At 63.3% G+C, this 20,843-nt stretch overlaps 2 protein-coding genes across 8 annotated transcripts; both read left to right on the top strand.

Moving 5' to 3' along the window:
- Positions 1-76: 76 nt before the first annotated feature.
- On the top strand, positions 77-8,889 carry CCNT1 (cyclin T1). 4 transcript variants are annotated; one of them, XM_025145675.3, is made up of 10 exons: positions 77-270; positions 661-742; positions 1,204-1,332; positions 1,991-2,051; positions 2,973-3,035; positions 3,664-3,709; positions 5,839-6,002; positions 6,080-6,262; positions 6,349-6,419; positions 6,667-8,889. In XM_025145675.3, the coding sequence occupies exons 1-10, from the start codon at positions 107-109 to the stop codon at positions 8,077-8,079; spliced, it is 2,376 nt and encodes a 791-aa protein (XP_025001443.1). In that variant the 5' UTR covers positions 77-106; the 3' UTR covers positions 8,080-8,889. The 4 variants fall into 4 exon arrangements, 3 of the variants coding, with proteins under 3 accessions (XP_025001443.1, XP_015129158.1, XP_025001444.1); XM_015273672.3 differs by lacking the exon at positions 6,080-6,262; XR_001462219.4 differs by lacking the exons at positions 5,839-6,002; positions 6,080-6,262 and having other exon boundaries at positions 6,667-6,745.
- Positions 8,890-9,233: 344 nt separating this feature from the next.
- On the top strand, positions 9,234-20,804 carry KANSL2 (KAT8 regulatory NSL complex subunit 2). 4 transcript variants are annotated; one of them, XM_040654807.2, is made up of 12 exons: positions 9,234-9,273; positions 10,590-10,852; positions 12,399-12,577; positions 13,420-13,534; positions 13,680-13,843; positions 14,763-14,929; positions 15,735-15,873; positions 15,994-16,230; positions 17,610-17,908; positions 18,927-19,145; positions 19,936-20,014; positions 20,676-20,804. In XM_040654807.2, exons 2-11 carry the CDS (start codon positions 10,602-10,604, stop codon positions 19,993-19,995), a joined length of 1,830 nt encoding a protein of 609 aa, XP_040510741.1. In that variant the 5' UTR covers positions 9,234-9,273; positions 10,590-10,601; the 3' UTR covers positions 19,996-20,014; positions 20,676-20,804. The 4 variants fall into 4 exon arrangements, with proteins under 4 accessions (XP_040510741.1, XP_040510740.1, XP_025001446.2 ...); XM_040654806.2 differs by lacking the exon at positions 20,676-20,804 and having other exon boundaries at positions 19,936-20,164; XM_025145678.3 differs by lacking the exons at positions 15,994-16,230; positions 20,676-20,804 and having other exon boundaries at positions 15,735-15,831; positions 17,655-17,908; positions 19,936-20,164.
- The last annotated feature ends 39 nt before the right edge of the window (positions 20,805-20,843 follow it).

Here is a 20,843-nt window from a genome sequence, read left to right on the forward strand (position 1 = left end):
GCCCCGCCTCGTCGCCACCCGCCGTGCGCGCGCACACCGCCCTGCGTTGTGACGTCAGCGCGTACGTTACGCTCGTGCGTGCGTGCGCGCGCGGGCGCGGATCGCCATGGAGGCCTCGGCGGGCGGCGGGGCGGCGCGGCGGTGGTATTTCACCCGCGAGCAGTTGGACCGCAGCCCCTCGCGGCGAGCCGGCCTGGATCCCGACAAGGAGCTCTCGTACCGGCAGCAGGCCGCCAACCTGCTGCAGGACATGGGGCAGCGCCTCAACGTGTATCCGGCCGCGCTAGGCCGCGAGGCCTGAGCTCGAGTGGGGCCTCCGCCGGAGAGAGGGAGGGCCGGGCGGGGGGAAATGGGGTTGGGCCGCGGGGGGAGAGGCTGAGGTGGGGGTCGGGGGTCGGGTGCGAGGGGAGCGGGGCGCCCCGCGGGGATCCGGGATCGTTGCGGAGGGGTTTGGGAGCGGGGTTTGGGAGCCGGGCCTGGAGAGGCGGGCCGGGCCGCGGGGAGGCGGCTGTGGTGCGGGGATCCGCGGCCGGGAGGGCGCGGAGGGAACCGGGAGAGCTGCGAGGGCGCGGCGCGGCGCGGCGCGGTGCGGTGGGAGGAGGGGTGCCGGCGCCGCCCGGGGCTCGGAGGGGCCGCGTGTTTCCTTAGCCCCCCCATCAGCTCCCAGCTCACCATCAACACCGCCATCGTGTACATGCATCGCTTCTACATGGTGCAGTCCTTCACTCAGTTCCACCGCAATGTGAGTGGGGGGGGGGGGGGCGTGCAGTGACATGGGGGGGTTTGGGGGTGGGGAGGGCGGGGTCTCTGTGTCTGTGTTCAGGCACCCTTTCCCCTCCTGGTGGGGTTTAGGCTTTGTTTAGCAAACAAATGTTTGTCTTAAAGCTGTGAAAAATGGCCCAATTTATTCGGTCAGTTTTTATATGTAGGGGTGGGATGGGGGGGGAATGGTTTTAAAGTGAAATGGGGTGGGGGGATGGGGGTGAGGTGTGAGGAGGAAATCATTCACTCGGGGGGCACTGAGGCCCCGGTGCTGCTGCCTGCAGAAGTGTGAGCGCCCATCCCTGCAGGTGGGCACAGATGTGGGGTTCCGCGATGCTGATGGGAGCAGCCCGGGGATGGGGGGGGGGTTTGGGGTCCTTTCCAATCCCTCCCCTTCTATCGCCTCATGAATTGCTTTTCTCTTTGTTTCGTGCTGTGAAGTCGGTGGCTCCGGCAGCGCTGTTCCTGGCAGCCAAAGTGGAGGAGCAGCCCAGGAAGCTGGACTATGTGATCAAGGTAGCACACGCCTGCCTGCACCCCCAGGAGCCCCCCCCCGACACCAGGAGTGAGGTGAGCGGGGTGGGCCGGGTCCTGAATCACAGCCACGGTGCCATTGGGCTCCTCGGAGCGCTGCTCTGTGTGCTGGGATGGTCAGACAGCTCCCAGTTCACCCCCCCCCCTTACGCTACAGAGAGCTTTTGGGGTTTCCGTGCAGCAGAAGGCGTTTCGTCCCTGATTTGTGGCATAAGCTCTTCTGTTCTCCTCTGCTGTGCCAGCGTGGCTCAGGTGCTCTCCACGACAGCGTGTTAAAAGCTGGGTGCTTTCTTTACCCCACCCCACACTGCCGGGACGTGTGGCAGAGCATTGGTGCAGTTTGGGGCTGCTCTGTCCCCACGTGCTTAATGGTTCGAAGCACTGCTTGTTCCCTTCCTCTCAAAACAGCCCGGCTGACCTGGAAGCGAGCAGCCAACCCTGTGGGGAAGGGGAACCCTCGGCCAACAAAACTGGAGGACAAATCTTGCTCCTCTCGTGTGTGCTGTGAGGGAGGAGGGCTGGCAGCTCTGCTTTCTCTCTGCTGGCGGAGATTCTGTGCCGGCTCCCCCATTGCAGAGCCCCGCAGAGATTCCCCTTTGCTCTTTTTGCCTCCCCGAGGAAGGGCTGTTAGAAACGTGCAGGCTTTATGCAGAGTGCCTCACTGGGAGTAACTCGCCTGTCCTCTCAACCCCAGGCTTACCTGCAGCAAGCCCAGGACCTGGTCATTCTAGAGAGCATAATACTGCAGACCCTGGGTAAGTTCTTCAAACGGCTGCCACACGAATCCCAGACCCAGGAGTGCCCCGCAGAGCCCCAACCCCACAGCTGGAGGGCGGATGCACAGCAGGAGGGCAGCAGCCCAGCTCTGTTTTCAGCCTCGCTCCTCCTGCTTTCCCATTCGCCTCGGTGCTCTCCGGCGTAACCAGGCTCAGATTCACTGCTCAGAGGGGTGGAGGTGCTCACACACTGTCATTGAGCTCAGTGAAGCTGCAGCCGTGAATGGGGGCTGTGCAGCCTTCCTTATTTCTGACTTGGTTTAAACGGTGCCATAATCCCCCACTGCTGTGCGTTGGGTCACCCACGGAGCCCCAGTCTGAGCTCTGCTCTGTTCTGCAGTCTCCTTCCTTAACCTCGTGGCACATCCAGAACCTTCTGGAACATTCTGCATGGAAAGGACTGGGTCTGTTGCACACATGGACCAACGAGGTTTTTTTTGGGGGGTGTTTTTTGTTCTTTAAACCATAACGCACAAAGCGAATAGGAAACCAAAGGGAGGATGGAGTCGGGTTGACGTTAGCCCCGCAGGCTGCTTCAAAGGGAAAACGTCTGCTTCCCTTTAGCTTTTTGGGTGTCAGAAATTCCTCTGAGCAGATGCCATTGTCTTCTCCTTCCTCCCAGCTGCTGTAAGAGGCTTTGTCCTGCTATTTTTAAAATACTTAATAGCTGTTTTGTTTCCAGCGAGGTCTTTCAAGTGCTGAAGGCGTTGAGCTGCTCGGTGGCCCCACGGCAGCAGTGACCTTCGGGCTGCTCTGCTCCTGCCTGCTCCGAGCAGAGTGTGGGGGCTGTAGGAGGGAAGGGGAGGAGGCCTCGTCCCCCAGGAGCGGGAAACACGGGGTTCGTAGGTCAGAGGGGGTCTCTGCCCGCTGTCTGACAGCCGTATCTCTGTCTTCTTCCAGGCTTTGAGATCACCATCGACCACCCCCACACCCACGTGGTGAAGTGCACTCAGCTCGTGAGAGGTGAGAGCCATCGGCTGCGCGTGGTCAGTGCTGCAGGGCTTTCTCGGGGGGGGCTCAGAGTGCCCCGAGCCCCACAGATGAGGGTCCCACCACCCCTGTGCCGGCGCTGGGCGGCACCGAACACAGCGCTGCCCCATCTCCCCTTCAGATACCAACCAGCGCTGCTCACACCCCCTCTCCCCTTCCCTCCCCCCGGGGCTCTCAGCCCCCCACAGCTCTGCACCCCCCGTGGGGCTCTCCCAGCACTTCCCAGTCTGCGCAGTGCTGCGGATGGAGCAGAGCGGGGCGCACCTCCCTGCCCTGCTGGCCGCAATGCCCCCAGGCAACCGTTGGCCCTCTTGGCCAGCAGGGCACACTGCTGGCCACCGGGACGCCCCGTTCCCGTGCCCAGGTCCCATAGATGTCAGTAACCATAAGCAGCCTCAGAGCAGAGGCGGCTGCTGAGCCACACGACTCTCTTTATGCAGCAGCTTTTAAAGGCTTTCTCGAGGTGCAGCATGGAGGGAGCGAGCTGGGCCGTGCCCGCTGTCTTATTTCATGCGCGGGGCAAGAAAACTGTCACTCCTGAATTAAGATGTGTTTGGCAGAAGCCTGGATTAACACCCAGCTTTTCCCTTCTCTCTTGCAGCCAGCAAGGACTTGGCGCAGACGTCCTATTTCATGGCTACCAACAGGTTATTATTTTACAATTGATTCATATCTGACAGAGGGTCTGATGTGGAGGAGTGCCCCTCTGGTGGTGACCCCTGGGCTGCTCGGTTCAGTGCCCTTCCTCCTGCTGGCATAGAACCAAAGCAGGAGCACAGTGGGGGCACGGGAGCGGGTGGGTGGGCTGCTCTGGAGCCTCACTGCTTGCTTTTGATGGTAAGTTAGACAGCTGGAGGAAGATCCAAGGAGAAATAATAGGCCTGGGATAGTTCTGAAGCCAATCTGCCGTGGTTTTGCTGGCTTGGATGTTAGGTGGCAGTGTGTTCTCACTGGGCTGGGCGCTGCGTGGGTTGCGAGCGCATCCGTGCCCCACAGGAGGCTGGTGTGGGGTGCGAAGGGTGCAGAGCACGGGAGCTGGACGGGGGCACGAAGGGTCTGGGGAGGGAATGGTGGTCTGGATGAGCGCTCCAGCAGTGCTGTCAGCATCCAGAGATGGATTTGGGGAATGAAACCAGTCCGTGGGTCCTTCGGCCTCGGGTAGCGTCAGGTAAGGCGTGGAGCTCCCTGTGAGGTGCTAGCAGCGCTGTGCTGGGCTCTGCCTCCCTCTGCCCCACTGCTGTGCTTAGGGAAGAAAGGCTGCCGGCAGGATGAGTGTGGGGCAGCCTTAAATCACGCGGGTTTGCGTTGTGTTGCGGGCGCAGGGAGGTGGCGGTGCTCCCTCTGCTCCGGGGCTGCGTTGTGCAAGCTGTGCTCTCCGGGTTTCCTCCCCGGGCTTAGCGTGGAGGAGCTGTTGGTAACACGTGGGTAGGTGCAACCCCGAGACGGTGTTACCCCCTCAGCAGGAATTGCAAAAGCAGGAAAGCAGGAATGGAGGCGATGCTTGAAGGAGGTGTGGGCAGCCAGCCCTGTGTGTGCTGGAGCAGCAGGCGTGCTCACCTCTCCTGGCACGGCCGTGGGGCAGAGCTGAGGCTGTGTGTGCTCCTGCACTGCCCTGGCACGTTGCACGAGGGCTTTCCTCTCGCTCTCAGCTTCCTGGCTTTGACTTTGTGGTGTACGGATCCTACAATGCCCATGAAATCGACCACTCGAGGCGTTGGGGCTGCCTGCAGTGCCCCCACGCTGTGCTGACGCTGTCAGTCAGAGGAGTGCGGGCAGCGCCGCCCTGCAGTGCTGCGGCGGTGGCGGCAGTGGGGAGCGCTGTACTGTTTGCTCTCACTGTTCTGAAGGCTCAGTGCAGCTCCTGCAGGTGAGGAGCGGAGTTGATGGGGCGGATGCATCCCAGCTCTGAATTAATGTCGGCTCTCGGCTCCTTGTGATGGTTTCTGAGCCCTTCGGTGCTGCCTGGACCTCCCTTCCCATGTTCATGTGTGTTACGTGGCACAGGGGTTTCCTAACTGATTGCCAGATGAGTGTGCCTGATGCGTGGCCAGGCCGCCCTGCACACTCTCCCGAGTCCCTCCAGTGGCTCTGCAGGGGGAGCAGGGCCAGGTTGGAGCTCCGTGGACCCGTGGCTGTGTCAGCATCCGTGCTCCTAATGATAACGCTGAGAAGGAACGGAGCCTCCCTGCGGGGCTGGGGGTGCTGCCCTCCGAGCCGTGTGCTGACGGAGGGCTCAGAGGTGCAGCTTTGGGGGGGGTGCTGTGACGGTCACCCGGAATGGGTCCGTCCTGCAGCCGCTCTGTAGGGTCACCGTGGCTCCGCGTCAGGTTGTGGTCGGTGCAGATCTGTGCAGAGCCAGCCGAGAGCTGCAGAAGCACGGGCCTTAAGCACCGAGCTCCCCACCGCTGAGCTGCCCTCGGCGCCCATGGGGGAGAGCAGAGGGGATGAGCGCAGACCCCACGGGCTCCACGCTTGGCTGCGAGGTTCAGCCGACGCGCGGCGCTGCAGTGCAGCCTTCCCTGCGGGCCGTGCCTGGAGGCGAACGGAGGAGCCCAGAGCAGAGCTGCGTGCAGCTCCAGGGGGAAGGAAGGAGCCGCCGGGCCGTGGGATGGAGCCGGCTGTCACAGCAGGGTTGTGCTGGGGGAGGAGCAGCAGGGAACCCCCCCGCCACGTCCGCCTCTTCCGCAGCGTCTCTCCAGTGGGCGATTGCGTGCGCTGAGCTTCAGCCTTGGGAGTTGATGGCTTTTTGTTTCTCTCTCCCTGCTGGTGACGTCAGCCTGCACCTGACCACCTTCAGCCTGCAGTACACCCCTCCCGTTGTGGCCTGCGTCTGTATCCACCTGGCTTGTAAATGGTCCAACTGGGAGATCCCAGTCTCCACGGACGGGAAGCACTGGTGGGAATACGTTGATGGCACTGTAACTCTGGAGCTCTTAGATGGTAAGTTTTGGAGCGAGGTTCCCCCCAACAGGCTCTTGTATTTTTTTTTTCTTGGCATCTCTGTTCCTGCCATTCAGACACGGCCGCTTCATGGGCTGAAGGCCTTCTGCTTTTGCCATGGTTTCCAGTGCAGCAGCTGCTATGGTACAACAGAGATGGCAAAAGGCACGGAGAGATGAGTTTAAACGCGGTCAGTGGTGCCGGCTGTCAGCACTGCCCCTCCTGGAGTGGCTCCATCCCATCAGTAGCTCCATCCATCAGTGAGCAGGGGGTTGTCCCGACGGACCCGGGCCGCTCCGCTCGTCCCTCTGACCGCCCCCTTCCCCCCTTTGTGTCTCCTCTGCAGAACTGACCCATGAATTCCTGCAGATCCTCGAGAAAACCCCCAACAGGCTGAAGCGCATCCGGAACTGGAGGGTGAGGCTCTGAAGGGGGCTCTGACGTTGGTGTGGGGGGGGTTCTGCTTGGGAGGGCCCGTGTGTGTGTGCGCTGCTCCTCCGGGTGTGGATCTGTGTGTGGGGCAGAGCCCGGAGGGCGCGCATCGGGGCAGCTGAGGGCACTGCGGGGTGCAAAGGGATTCCTCAGCAGCTGGGAGGAGAAAAGTGGTGTCAGCCCTCCGCCCCGAGAGCCCCAATGAAACGGCTGCGCTGTGCTTCCCTCGCAGGCCTCGCAGGCAGCCAGGAAATCCAAAGCCGACGAGCACGGCGAAGACGAGGGCCTTTCGGAGCAGACCATCCTCAACATGATCTCCAGGAACAACAGCTCGGATATGAACATCGCAGGCCTGATGAGCATGTCCACGTCCTCCACGGCCGCCGCTGGGCCCTCCGTGCCGACGGCCGCCGACTCGCCCGGCAATCAGAGCGCGGCGGATGCGGCGCCGGCGGAGCGTTGGCTGTCCCAACACCCTCCGTCCAAGCTGGATGCCACGCAGAGCCACAGGACTGCCGAGGGCACGTCGGGGGCCGAGCATCCCGCCCAGCAGCAGCAGCAGCAGCAGGATGGCGCCGGGTACCCCAAGCAGGGCGTTAAGAACGCGCCGTCGGCCAAAGTGTCCCTGAAGGAGTACCGTGCGAAGCACGCCGAGGAGTTGGCAGCGCAGAAGAGGCAGTTGGAGAACATGGAGGCCAACGTGCGCTCCCAGTACGCCTACGCGGCCAAAAACCTCCTGGTGCAGCAGCAGAGGGAGAGGGAGGTCCAGCAGGACGGCAACCCTTCCCCCATCATCCTGAAAATCCCCATCGCCGAGAACCCCGAGCGCCCTCCGGGCCCTGAGAAGGGCGACAAAAGCTCAGCGCTGAAGCTGAGGATCCCGATGGGGGGCGGAGGCGGGGAGAGGCCTCTGCCCTCCAAGCAGGAGGAGATCAAAATGCGCATCAAAGTGCCCAGCGAGCGGCCGGACGACGGCGGCGCCACCGCCAGCATTGCCGCCAAGAGCCGCGAGCACAAAGAGAAGCACAAAGGCCACTCCTCCAACCACCACCACCACAACCACCACTCTCACAAACATTTGCACCCTCAGCTCGGCGCCGGCCCCAGCGCTGCCCTCAGCAAACGCCCGGGAGACTCAAAGCACGCGGGGCAGCCCGGCGCTGTGCCCCATAAGAGCTGCGGCCTCTTTGGCTCTTCCCGGAAGCGGCCGCCGCCGGAGGAGGGTTCGGCCCACGAGCATCAACCCAAAGTCAGCAAAGGCCCCAAAGGCCCCGCGCCGCCCTTCCCGTACCCGCACCTCCCGGGGGGGGGGCACAGCTCGGATGCCATCGCCTCCCTCCCCACGTTGCCCTCGGCTCCCAGTAAAGCTCGGGGGGGCGGCCACGGCAAATCGGACAAAGGACCCGCGGGGGCCAACGGCCACAACGCCACGCAGCCCAGTGACTACCAGGATACGGTCAATATGCTGCACTCGCTGCTGAGCGCGCAGGGCATGCAGCCCAGCCAGGCCCCCCCCTTTGAGTTCCATGCGTACGGAGAGCTTTTGAACCCCAGGCAAAGCGCCCGAGCGGCCAACACGGACAGACCCCGACCCCCCCCTCTGCCCTCAGAACCTCCCCCCCCTCTGCCCCCCCTCCCGAAATAGGGCCCTTTTTACTACTGAGTTCCTACAGCCCCAACCCTGAGGTGATTGGGGGTGGGGGTTGGAGGGGGTGGGGTGGGGTGGGGGGGGCAGGGGGTGGGAGGAAGGGCTGTTTTGTTCTCCACTGCCTCACAAAGAACTTATTTTATTATTATAACTTTTATTATTGGGTATTCAGAGCGCGGGGACGGCGAAGCTGTGAAAGGATGAATCCCTTCCTCCTCCTCGCCCCCCTCCCTGCCCGCCTCCCCGTTCACAGTGGGCTCCGTCCCCACTGCAGCTGAAGCCCCCACATGGGGGGGACCACGTACTTGTGGGGGTCGGGGGGGTCCGAGGGGGGGGTATTTAAGACGTGTCACAGAAAAATCTACGACGTTTTACAAATAATTTAAGCAGTAACTTATATTGTAGCGTTTGGTTCCTTTGTAATGGCGTGACGCTGGGGGGGGGGGGGGCAGAGCTTTTGGGGTCGGAGCAGAGGATGTGTGGGGTGGATGGGGTGTGGGGTGGAGGCTCTCGCTGTAGGGCAGCGGATGGATGAGGGCCGTGCAGTGATGCTGGCTGCAGAGTCACGGCTTGGTGGGAACCGGGTGGGGTTTGTGCCCCCATCACCGCCCTCGTGTCCATCCCGGTGTGTGTGGAGCGCTGTGGGGTTGGCGCTGAGGAGCCGTGAGTGGGGCCGGGGGTGGTTTGGGGCCGCACTCTGTGCTCAGCCCACGGCTCCCTTCAATGGGAGCCCCGCAGCGCCCTCAGTCCACGTTGGAAAAGCCAACTGATTCTGTTCCAAGCTTCAATAAACGCGCTGCCTCCAAATGGTTTTATTTTTGGGGGTGGGGGGGGGAGGGATGAAAATCTCTCCTGCGTGAGCAAAGAGTCCGCAGAGGGTTCTCAGGGCTCCGCTTTTTCCCGCTGGTTGACGTTGAGCTCCGCGGTTGGGGCTCTGCTTTGGGGGGCGGTGGGTGGGGGGCGATGCGCCGCCCATAGCAGCGACCGCTCCGCCGCCCACGTGTCGGCGCCCACGTGTCGCCAACCCGCGCTCCACCTCATGTGACTCCGAGGGGCGTGGCCTGCCCCTCGCAAAGTGACAGCACGCCGAGCCAACCGCGCGAAGCACCGCCCCTCTCCTCCCCGCCGATTGGTGGCGGGGCGGGCCAATCGGGAGGCGGGCCGCTTCATCGCGGCCGAAGCAGCGCCGAGGTAAGATGGCGGCGGCGCTGCCCTCCCTTGCGCGGCCGTGCCGCCCTTCCCCGCGCTCCCCCCGCGCACCCCCCGCCCTCCTCCGCCCGCGGGGCCGCTCACCTCCGGCATTCCGCTCCGCCGGTGCCGCCGCGATCCCCCCCGGGGAGCCCTCCTCTCTCCCGCCGCCCGCGGACAAAATGGCGGCGCCGGCGCGGGCGGGTGGCGGCAGTGCGCATGCGCGGGGGGGGGCTCCGGCGCGGGGCGGTGGGGGAGCACGTGGGGGGGGAGGGTGAGTTGGGAGCGGCGCGTGTTGGGGGGCACCGACAGAACGGGGGGGGGGGGGAGGGCAGGGAGTGGGGAGCGGCGGCTGTAAGGAACGGGAATGGAGGGAGGATGGGGGGCGGGGAGCGGGGGGGGACCGGCAGTGGGAGTAGGGGGTGTATGGGGTGCATGGGGTTAGGGTAGGGTATATATGGGGTGTATGGGGGGTTATATGGGGTGTACGTGGGGTGTATGAATTGTCTATGGGGTATGTATGGGGTGTATGGGCTGTATGTGGGGTGTATGGAGTGTCTATGGGGTATGTATGGGGTGTATGGGCTGTATGTGGGGTGTATGGAGTGTCTATGGGGTATGTATGGGGTCTGGCAGCTGTGGGGGTGTTGGGTGCCGGGGGGGGGTGGGTTGTTGGGCTGAGCACCGCGGGGTGGGTTTTGAGCTGTGCGTTATGGGGTGGGGAGGCGGAGCTGTGGGGGGTGCAGGGCTGGGGGTTGTGGGCAGAGCAGGAGGGTATGGGGTCCCTATAGGGCCCACAGAGCCCCCATCCTCCCCCACAGGGCCCCCATCCTCCCCGTAGTTCCCCATCGTCCCCCACAGGGCCCCTATCATCCCCCATAGGACCCCCATCCTCCCCACAGAGCCCCCACAGGGCCCCCATCCTCCCCCACAGGGCCCCCATCCTCCCCCATAGTTTCCCATCCTCCCTGTAGTTCCCCATCCTCCTCACAGGGCCCCCATTGCCCCCCATAGGGCCCCCATCCTCCCCATCGTCCCCCACAGGGCCCCCATCGTCCCCTATAGGGCTTCCATCGTCCCCCATAGGGCCCCCATCCTCCCCATCGTCCCCCATAGGGCCCCCATTGCCCCCCATAGGGCCCCCATCCTCCCCATAGTTCCCCTCCTCCCCGCAGTGCCCCCATCCTTCCCTCAGGCACCACAAGCACTCCCTGTAGGATCTGCTCCTCTCCCCCCCAGCCCAGGACTTCGATCACCCATCAGCAGCAGCTCCTCCTACGCTTCATTCTGACCCCCCCCCCCCCTAACCCTCCCCGCAGCCCCTATAGGCTATGAACAGGATCCGGATCCACGTTCTGCCGTCCAACCGCGGCCGCCTCACCCCCATCCCGCGGCCTCAGGAGCCGCAGTGCTGCGCCTTCAGCCAACGGCAGTGCTCCCAACCCCGCCTGGAGGGCCACGACTTCTGCATCAAACACATCCTCGAGGACCGCAGCGCGCCCTTCAAGCAGTGCAGTTACATCTCAGCCAAGAATGGCAAACGCTGCCCCAACGCTGCCCCCAAACCGGAGAAGAAGGACGGGTGAGGGAAGGAGGGGGGGACGGAGCGGTTGGTTGGGTGCAGCCGTAGGGTGGCGGTCTGTGGGTCTGCGTGGGGGTGACCCCCACGTCTCGGGTCTGGTGCTGTTCTGCAGCTCCCTCAGTGGCATCAGTGGGATCAATGGGATCAGTGACATCAGTGGCATCAATAGCATCAATGGCATCAGTGACATCAGTGGCATCAGTGGGATCAATGACATCAATGGGATCATTGACATCAATAGTATCAGTGGGATCAGTGGCATCAGTGGGATCAGTGACATCGAGCTGAGCAGTGCAGTCAGTATATTAGAAGCCATCCAAAGGGATCTGGGCAGGCTGGAGGAGTGACCCCATGAAGACCCAATGAGGTTCAATAAGGCCAAGGGTGGGGTGCTGCGTTGGGTGGGGGCAGGGCCAGCTATTGATACAGACTGGGGGAGGACCTGGGGGTCCTGCTGGGTGAGAAACGGGGGGGGGGCAGGGATAGGGAGGGGATGGTGCCCTCTGCTCAGCTCTTGTGAGCCCCCACGTGCAGCACTGCAGCCAGGCCTGGGGGCCCAGCGCAGGAAGGACGAGGAGCTCTTAATGGATCCAGAGGAGGGCCACTAAAGACTCAGCTCAGAGGGCTGCAGCACCTCTCCTATGAGGATAAGGCTGAGGCAGCTGGGATTGTTCAGCTTGGAGAAGAGAAGGCCACGGGGAGACCTCATGGTGGCCTCCCAGTAATGGAAGGGAGCGTAGAAACAGGAGGGGAACGGCTGTTTGTGAGGGTGGATGGTGATGGGATGGGGGGGAGTGGTTTTAAGCTGAGACAGGGGAGGTTTGGGTTGGATGTTAGGAGGAGGTTTTTCCCCCAGAGGGTGGTGACGCACTGAACAGGTTGCCCAAGGAGGTGTGGATGCCCCATCCCTGCAGGCATTCCAGGCCAGGCTGGATGTGGCTCTGGGCAGCCTGGGCTGCTGGTTGGCGACCCTGCACAGAGCAGGGGGTTGGAACTGGATGAGCACTGTGGTCCTTTGCAGCCCAGGCGGTTCTAGGACCCTATGAGTGCCCCTGGTTCGCTGTGCTCTGCTGTCTCATCAGCAGGGGAAGGGTTTGCAGTGCAGCGTGGGGCTGCTGTGCCGTCATTGGAGCTGTTGCTGAGCACAGGGGATGCTCAGAGCGCTTCTACCGTAGGGATTATGGGGTGATTGGAGGGGAGCGGAGGGCAGGGAGGGGCTGCTGCTGCATGGAGGGCTGTGGGTGCCCCATCCCCGGCTCTGCTCACGGCTGTGGGTGCTGCTGGTGGGGTTGGGCTGCTCAGCCGTGGCTGAGATGTGAGCAGTGAGGTTTCATTCTGCCCCCCTGCCCTGAAAAGGGGCCGATGCGAAAAGCTCCGCGTGAGCGTTTGGAGGGAGAAGAGCTTTGAGCTCAGTGGCTGTAAGCAGCCGTTCCTCCCTCCCCTTTGCCGGGGGCTCTGCTCCAGCACTGCTCCAAGCAGCCTTTCCCACCGTCTCCCTCTTCCTTTTGCTGCCTTTGGGTGCTCACCGCCTTCTGTGTCCCCGCAGAGTGTCCTTCTGCGCTGAGCACGCCCGCAGGAACGCGTTGGCGCTCCAGGCTCAGCTGAAGAAATCCAACCCTGGACCCGTGAGTGAGACACTGCTGTGCCAGCTCAGCTCCTACGCCAGGACAGAGCTGGGCTCCCACAGCACCGACAGCGGCCGCAGCGAGGCCAGCCGCATCCTGGGTGAGCGCCGAGGGCTGCTCCTGTCTCTGTGGAGCTGCTGGGGGTGTGATCCGGTGATGGAGAGGGCTCTGTGGGTCGGACCCCACAGGTGGGAGGTGACCATCAGGCCAAAGCCGTGCAGGTTCCCTTTGCTCGCAGCTGCAGGGCAGAGATGCTCAGCTGGGAGCAGCCTCTGTGTACCCCCGGGGGCTGAGGGACAGGAGGGGATGGACTGTGGCGGGGTCTGCTGAGGCAGGACGAGGGGAGGTGGTTTCACATAGAGGGGGGGATTCAGGCTGCAGGTAAGGAAGGTTGGTTGCAATAAGGGCACCGAGGCGCTGCCCAGAGGGGTGGTGGACCCCCATCCCTGCAGACAGACGTGCTCAGGGGGTCCGTGGTTGTCCCTGCGTGCTGCAGGGCAGTGGGGCGCGGTGCCCTTTGAGGTCCGTGGCTCTGTTTCTGCTCAGCTCCTGCTGGCTGCGTGGCACCCCGTGGTGGGGCTGTGCCGTGGCTGCTGGCCACGCAGGGCTGTTGTCTCACATCAGCGGTGTCTTTTGGCCACGGTGGGTTTCCTGCTGGGAGGCTTTTGCTCACAGCGCTCTGCAGAGGGAGGCAGGGCTGCATCACACAGCGGGAGGGCTGTGCCATAGGGACACAGAGCCACTGGGGTGGCAGACACCCTCCAAGGCAAACCCTCTAAGGCAAACCCCCTGCCCCACAACCACCATGTCCCTCCCGCCCCGTAACCCTGTCCCAAAGTGCCCCAGCCCCACGCTTCGTGCACAGCTGTGGGGATGGTGAGCCCCCGCTGCGGGCATCGCGCCATCTCCTCTCTTATCTCCTGCTGCCACCCGTCGTTCCAGATGAGGACAGCTGGAGTGATGGCGAGCAGGACCCTATCACAGTGGATCAGACGTGGAGGGGGGACCCGGACAGCGAGGCTGACAGCATCGATAGCGACCAGGAGGATCCCTTGAAGTGAGTTTGGGGGCGATGTTACTGACAGCGCTGCCATCGCGCTCTGTGCCTCGGGGGGCTGCGGGGCTCCGAGCTGCTGGGGGCTCCTGGCACGGAGCCTTTGCACCGCCGTCCCTTCTGGCCCTCAGCTGTGTGCGTCCCGCAGGCACGCCGGCGTGTACACGGCTGAGGAGGTGGCCCTGATCATGAGGGAGAAGCTGATCCGCCTGCAGTCGCTGTACATCGATCAGTTCAAGAGGCTGCAGCACCTCCTGAAGGAGAAGAAGCGGCGCTTCCTGCACAGCCGCAAGGCAGAGCACGACGCTGTAGGCACGTAGGGCTCAGCACGCAGAGCTGCCCCGTAGCGCCCGGCCCAGAGCTGAAATGCCCTCCAGAGGAGCGGGCTGCGATGGGCGGAGGGCAGGGGGAGGTGTTTGGGGTTGGCTCCGTGCCTGCAGGGCGCTGGCCGTGGGGTTGGGGAGGTCGCCGGAGCTCTGAGCTCTGCAAAGCGTGCAGGAAATGAGGCTGCTGAAGCTCATTCCGAGCCAACAGTTGCGTGTTTTTATTTCTTTGGGATAGGATTTCCTGTTTTTGGTCTTGGAAATGAAAAATGAATTCATCCTCGGGGCCCTGCCTGCATCACGGGGCTGCCTGGGGGTAGCTGTGCTGTGTCGGTGCGGTGCTTCGTGGCACGGATGTGGCTTTGCTGCCCGCTTTGGTCACCGTTTGCAGGGCGCAGAGAGCTCGCCCTGTTGTAGCCTTATAATAACTGCTGCAAAATGGCACCGTGCTGCTGAGCCTGGGCAAAAATAGCTGGAATTTGGGTCCGTAGCAATTTGGTTGAGCTCATTTTAGCAGAGCGACGGCGGAGGAGCGGAGCTGCCCTGCAATTACAGCGGGGGCGCTGATGGAAGCTTCCCAAGTGGGTGCAGGAGCAGACTGGGATGTGGTGCACTCCTCTTCCATGCGCAGGGATGGCTCTGAGCTCCGGCTGTGTGACTGCAGGACGGGGTTCAGAACAGCTCCGTGGGGCTCAGCGGGGATAAAAGTGTGGGGGTGGGCTCTGCTTCGATGTCCCCCTCCACGGCCCCACTCCTGTTGGCCCAGCTCTGACCTCAGCTGCACATGGGAGCCCCGACACCCCATTTTTGGCTCTGGATACCCCCAAAAGCCTTTCGAATGGAACGGGAGGAGCGCGGTGGGTGGGTGCCGGCGCTGACCCCCCCTCCCTGTCTCCCCCCTCCCCCAGGCAGCAGCCTCCTGACGGGGCCTGAAGGGCTCACGGCCAAGGAAAGGGACAACCTGAAGCGCCTCAAATGCCTGCGGCGCTACCGGCAGCGCTACGGCGTGGAGGCTCTGCTGCACCGGCAGCTGAAGGAGCGCAGGGTGATGGCGACCGACGGCGCGGCCCAGCAGGTATGTGGGGCTGTGCCATGGGGCTCTCGGCCCGTCCCCACTGCTCTGCACCCCCCCCTACCCCCCGTGGGGCTCTCCCAGCTGTTCCCAGTCTGCCCGGTGCAGAGCAAAAGGTTGGGAGCACCTCCCTGCCGTGCTGGCTGTGCTCTACGTGGTGCCCCCCCAGGGAGATGTTGGCCTTCTTGGCCACCGGGGCGTGAGGATGGCTTATGGCCACCCATTATGGCCATTGGCCAACCAAGGCACCGTTGGCCTTCACAGCCACCAGGGAACACAATTGGCTCATGGTCACCCACTTATTGGTCAGCCATTGGTCTACCATTGGTCAACTGTTGGTCAACCAGGACACCATTGGCCTTCGTGGCCACCAGGGCGTACGGTTGGCTCATGGTCACCCACTTATTGGTCAGCCATTGGTCAACCATTGGTCAGCTGGGACACCATTGGCCTTCATGGCTACCAGGGCACACTGCTGGCTCACGGTCACCCGTTGGTCACCCATTGGTCACCCATTGGTCACCCATTGGTCACCCATGTCCTTCTCTGCAGAGCTCCTTTCCAGCAGGTCAGCCCCATATCCCCTCCAGTGCATCCCCCCATGTAGGGCCCTGCCCATTCCATGGCCTGGCAGTGTGCACTCCTCCCTGAACAACGAGTGGGAAGCACTCCTTAGCACAGTGCTGAAGCTCAGAGTCCCCCGATGCAGCCCCCCCAATCACACCCAGCACTCCATTCGGATCCGGGTTTGCTCTGGGGGGGGTCCTCTGAAAGCAGGCAGTGCTCTGAGCTGCCCCTGCCCCCCCAGGCTCACACCACGCGCTCCAGCCAGAGGTGTTTGGCCTTCGTGGACGACGTGCGCTGCTCCAACCCCTCGCTGCCCATGGCCCGGCACTGCCTTACTCGTATCCTTCCATCCTGCTGTGCACTGGGACCCCCTGCCCATGGTGGGACCCCTCCTTTCTGTCCCCCCCCCCCCCCCCCCCCCCTCTGGCCCTCAATCAAGGCCGACGGTTTGCTGTAGCCGTTGGTTTCAAACAGGAGCCCAAAGCAATGCCTTCCTGCAGGATGCCAGCTGAGCTCGGACACCCCCAGGGCACGGCTGGGCACCGGGGACGGACACGGGGACCCCCCAGCCCACCCACTGCAGGTCCCGCACTGCGGATCCCACGCTGGGCTTTGCAGAGCATGGATTGGGGCTGGAGGATGGAGCGGGTCCTGCACGCTGCTGTGTCCCCTCAGCTGCTGCAGCTCAGGAGCTGCTCTGCGTCACAGCAGTGGTTGTGGGACCCCCACCCCAAGGGGTGAGCTCAGGGTGGGTGCGTGCAGAGCGGGGCTGGGGGGCGCTGAGCTGTGGGGCAGCAGTGGGAGGGCTGAGCTCCGGGGTTCGTTGCTGCAGCAGTGTGCTGGGAGCTGGAAGCTGCCGGTGTTCCTCTCCTCTGGCTGTGGGGGTGGGAAGGAGGGCCGGATGCGGCCCCCCCCCATGCTCTGAGCAAGGCGTGCTGCAGCTGGCTCCATCCGAGCAGGGAGGGGGAGTGGAAAAGGGCTGCGTTTCCATGCATCCGAGCCATCAGCCGTGCAGTTCACCCTCCTGGCAGCCCGTGCTGTTGGCCCCTCCGAGCACAGAGCTGCGGTCAGTTGGGAAGGGGGGTCAAAGCCGGCGCTTTCTGCCAACGTCCGTGGGGCTGAGCTTTGCTTTTCCTGTCCCACGAAGGGGAGGCTGCAAAGGGAGCACCTCAGGTTGCAGCGGCCCGGCTGGGTGCTCGGGGCTGGGATCCCGGGGTCCCACCCCAAAGAGGTGCTCCGTGCTCAGCACCGGTGGGTGTGGGCGGGTGGGGTGGATGTGGGGACACGTTGGTGTTCTGCCCAAAGATGGGCTTCGCTCTCCCACTGCTCTGCGCAGCTGCAGCGGTGGTGATGAAAGGCAGGAAATCCCATTGACACCTCAGACAGGAATGGGTTTTTCCCTGGGGAGGAAAAAGGAGGGTGGGAAGCAGCGGAACCGCAGCCCTGGCTCTGGGGGGGCACTGCAGCCGCCTCTGCTGCACCGGCGGTGCTCTGAAAGGGATTTTACCAACCTGCTGCCCAGGGAAGCGTGGGTGCCCCATCCCTGGAGGTGCCCACTGCCGTGGGGGGCTGATGGGGGTGGGGCTGGGGGGGCTCTGGGGGTCCCTTCCCACTCAACCGTTCTGCGGTTGGATGATCTGTAGGGTTTCTTCCAACCCAACCACTCCATGGTTCTGCAGTCTGTAATGTCGCCTCCAACGCAACCATTCTATGGTTGTCTGATCCTGGAGGTCCCTTCTGGCCCAACCCCCCCCATGGCTCCATGATCTTTGAGATCCCTTCCAACCCAACCATCCCGTGGTTCTCCAACCCAACCATCCCATGGTTCCGTGATGTTTGAGGTCCCTTCTATCCCGACCCATCCCATGGCTCCATGATCTTTGAGATCCCTTCCAACCCAAACCATCCTAAGACTCCATCGTCTCGAAGGTCCCTTCCAACCCAACCATCCCACGGTTCCATGATATTGGAGATCCCTTCCAACCCACCCACCCACCCATGGTTCTCCAACCCATCCCGTGGTTCCATGATCTTTGATTCCCTTCCAACCCATCCCAGGGTTCCACGATTTTAATGTCCCTTCCAACCCAACCGCTCTGTGACTCTCTGCACGCAGTCACGCTGTGGCCATACTGCACTTTCCCCTTGACCCCCATCTCAGACATCTGCCAGGACACCAACCAGACGCTGTTCAAACCGTGCCAGGGCTCCGAGGAGGTGCCCTGCAACAAACCCGTTCCCATCAGCCTCTCAGAGGAGCCCTGCTGCCCGCTGCACCTCCGCCTGCCCCCGCAGATGTACGTCCCCGAGCAGGTGCTGGCTGTGCCCGAGGAGCTGGAGGCGGCCCCCACCGACCTGTACCTGAGTGCTGCAGAGCTGCAGCCCACCGAGAGTTTGCCCCTGGAGTTCAGCGATGTAAGTTGGGCGTGCTGCTGGCGGGGGGGCGTCCCGGAGCTCCTCCTTTTCACAAGTGAGCGTGGATGGGGCGCTGGGAGGAGTGCTGCTGGAGCCACGTGTGCTCATACACCGAACTTGGCCATCCCATCCCACGCCGGCCATCCCGTGGTTCTCCAACCCATCCCAAGGTTCCGTCACCTTGAAGGACCTCTCCAACCCAACCCATTCCATGGCTCCGTGATTAAGGTCCCTTCAACCCAACCAACCCTATGGTTCCATCACCTTGGAGGACCTTTCCAACCCAACCGTCCCATGGTTATGTGATCATTAAGGTCCCTTCCAACCCAACCATCCCATAGTTCTCCAACCCAACCCCCCCCATGGTTCTGTCATCTTGAAGGCCCTTTCCAACCCAACCGTCCCATAATTATGTGATCATTAAGGTCCCTTCCAACCCAACCATCCCATGGTTCTCCAACCCATTCCATGCCTCCATGGTTGTTAAGGTCCCTTCCAGCCCAACCCATCCCAAGGTTCCATCACCTTGGAGGACCTTTCCAACCCAACCATCCCATAATTATGTGGTCATTAAGGACCCTTCCAGCCCAACCATCCCATAGTTCTCCAACCCAACCCACCCCGTGGTTCCATCACCTTTAAGGCCCCTTCCAACCCAGCCCATCCCAGGATTCCATCATCTTCCATCCAGTTGTGTTCCTGCTCACGTGGGGAGGATCAGCCCCCAAAGCTGAGCAGCAGCGCTCCACGTGTGGGGCAGATGCCCCTTTGGGAGGGCTTTGGGTGCTGTCTGTGACCCCTCTTTCACTCCAACCCTTTTTATTCCTTCAAGGACAGATTCCTTCCCACCCCTCCTATCCCAGCGGGAACACACGGGGATTTTAATCCCCCGACGCCCCCACGCAGCTCTTAATCCCACCCGCTCAGCATCCCCTGCCCCACAGACAGCACAGAGCAGCTCTGCGTTGGGTCTGGGGGCTCCGGGACCCCTCCTCATGCCCCTCCTGATGCCCCATAGGACCTGGACGTGGTGGGTGATGGCATGCAGTGCCCCCCATCCCCGCTGCTCTTCGATCCGTCCGCCGCCCTCGCTCCGTCCATCCGGGATGTGGCTGAAGCCCCCATTGACATTTTGGCCCTGGAGGACCCCCCTCACGCCGCCGTCCCCCCCCCACACGTGGCACCCACAGACAGGGGGACCCACAGCTTCGCCACGGCTGCGGTGTCACCTGCACAGGTATGGGATGGAGCAGTGCTGGTGGCATCCAGCTGTGGGTGACCCCATACCCCATATCCCAGGGGCTGTGGGTGACCCCATACTCCTTGGGGCAAGGGGTGACCCCATACCTCATATCCTAGGAGGCAGTAGGTCACTCCATATCCCATATCCCTGGAGCAGTGGGTGACCCCATACCCCATATCCTGGGGGGCAGTGGGTGACCCCATATCTCATATCCTGGGGGCAGTGGGTGACCCCGTATCCCATATCCTAGGAGGCAGTAGGTGACCCTTTATTCCATATCCCTGGAGCAGTGGGTGACCCTATATCCCAGGGGCAATGGGTGACCCCATACCATATTACTGGGGCTGTGGGTGACCCCATATCCCATGTCCTGGGGGGCAGTGGGTGACCCCATATCCCTGGGGACAGTGGGAGACCCCATACCATATATTCTGGGGGCAGTGGGTGACCCCATATCCTGGGGGGCAATGGGTGATCCCATACCCTTTGGGTCAATGGGTGCCCCCATGTATTCTGACAGCATCAGGCGACCCCCCCATCCCCGCAGCCCTGTCCCTTATGGGGCCGTGTGCCCCCCCCCCCCGGCCCTGGATGAAGGCCGTCGGTTCTCCCATAGCCGTTGGCTTCAAGCAGGAGCCCAGAGAGCCGCTCGCGGTCTGTCGGTGCCCCCCCCCACGTGGGGCGACCGATTCGTGCGGGAGCAACACGGGGCCGAACGCCCCCCCCCCCCCCCCCCCCCAATGAGACCCCCCCTCACCCCACATCACCTTCTCTGTCCCCACAGAGCGCCCCGCGCCCCGAGGACCCCCCCAATGGGACCCTGCAGCCCTCGGCTGTCAGCTGAACCCACAGCCCCCCCCCGGGTGAGTGGGGGAGGGGGGGGTTGGGGTGACCCCCCCAGCGGTGACCCCCAGCACCGGGGATGGGGGGGGTGGCGCTGTCCCATGCGGTGTTGTTGGTGTGGGAGGGGGTGCCACTCCTATCCCCCCCCCCAATAAAGACATTGGATGGGATCCCTGCATCACTGTGCTGATGGGGGGGGGGTGCAGATACAAAGGGGGACATGGGAAGGGGGGGGACAAAGGAAGGGGGGGGACATAGGGGGGGTACATGGGGGGGGATGGGGAAGGGGGAGATGGGGGGGTGGGAGATATGGGGGGGCAGATAGAGGGGGTGGACATGGGAAGGGGGGGGGATATGGGGGGGAAATGGGGGGGGAGGTAGGATGGGAGATGGGGGGGGCATATGGGGGGGCACAGAGGGGGGGAGGTGGAAAGTGGGGGCACGTGGGGGGGGGCAGCGTGGGGCGCAGAGCCCCTGGGTGGGAGTGGGGGGGCCCTATCGGGGGGGGGTGGGGGAGGTGGGGCCCTCCGTCGGTGGGGGGGGGTCGGGCGCCCCGGAAACGGCAGAAATCGCGGATTTGGGACAAAAAAACGCAAATTGCGGCCGGGTTTGTGCCGTCCCCCCTCCCCCCCACGCGCGCGCTGATTGGCGGAGAGCTCAAAACGCTCCGCCCCCTCCCAGGAGCTGATTGGCGGGCAGCACAGCCCCCTCCATCCTCTCCCGTGCGATCATTGGCGGAACGCTCAGCACTCCCCGCCCCTCCGAGGCACCGATTGGCAGAGAGCGCGATCCCCTCCACCCACCCCGGGCGCCGATTGGCGGAGACCTCCATCCCCTCCTCCCTTCCCG

The sequence above is a fragment of the Gallus gallus genome, chromosome 34, assembly GCF_016699485.2.
Source record: "Gallus gallus isolate bGalGal1 chromosome 34, bGalGal1.mat.broiler.GRCg7b, whole genome shotgun sequence".
Taxonomy (NCBI): Eukaryota; Metazoa; Chordata; class Aves; order Galliformes; family Phasianidae; genus Gallus; species Gallus gallus.

Bases quoted from the DNA above. Each gene is read 5' to 3' on its own strand.
- CCNT1 (XM_025145675.3), top strand. From the start codon at position 107: ATGGAGGCCTCGGCGGGCGGCGGGGCGGCGCGGCGGTGGTATTTCACC. The intron at 271-660 runs GTATCCGGCCGC...CCCCCCCATCAG, and splicing joins ATGGGGCAGCGCCTCAACGT to CTCCCAGCTCACCATCAACA. The intron at 1,333-1,990 runs GTGAGCGGGGTG...TCTCAACCCCAG, and splicing joins CCCCCGACACCAGGAGTGAG to GCTTACCTGCAGCAAGCCCA.
- KANSL2 (XM_040654807.2), top strand. From the start codon at position 10,602: ATGAACAGGATCCGGATCCACGTTCTGCCGTCCAACCGCGGCCGCCTC. The intron at 16,231-17,609 runs GTGAGCTCAGGG...CTCTGCACGCAG, and splicing joins TGGGACCCCCACCCCAAGGG to TCACGCTGTGGCCATACTGC. The intron at 19,146-19,935 runs GTATGGGATGGA...CTGTCCCCACAG, and splicing joins CTGCGGTGTCACCTGCACAG to AGCGCCCCGCGCCCCGAGGA.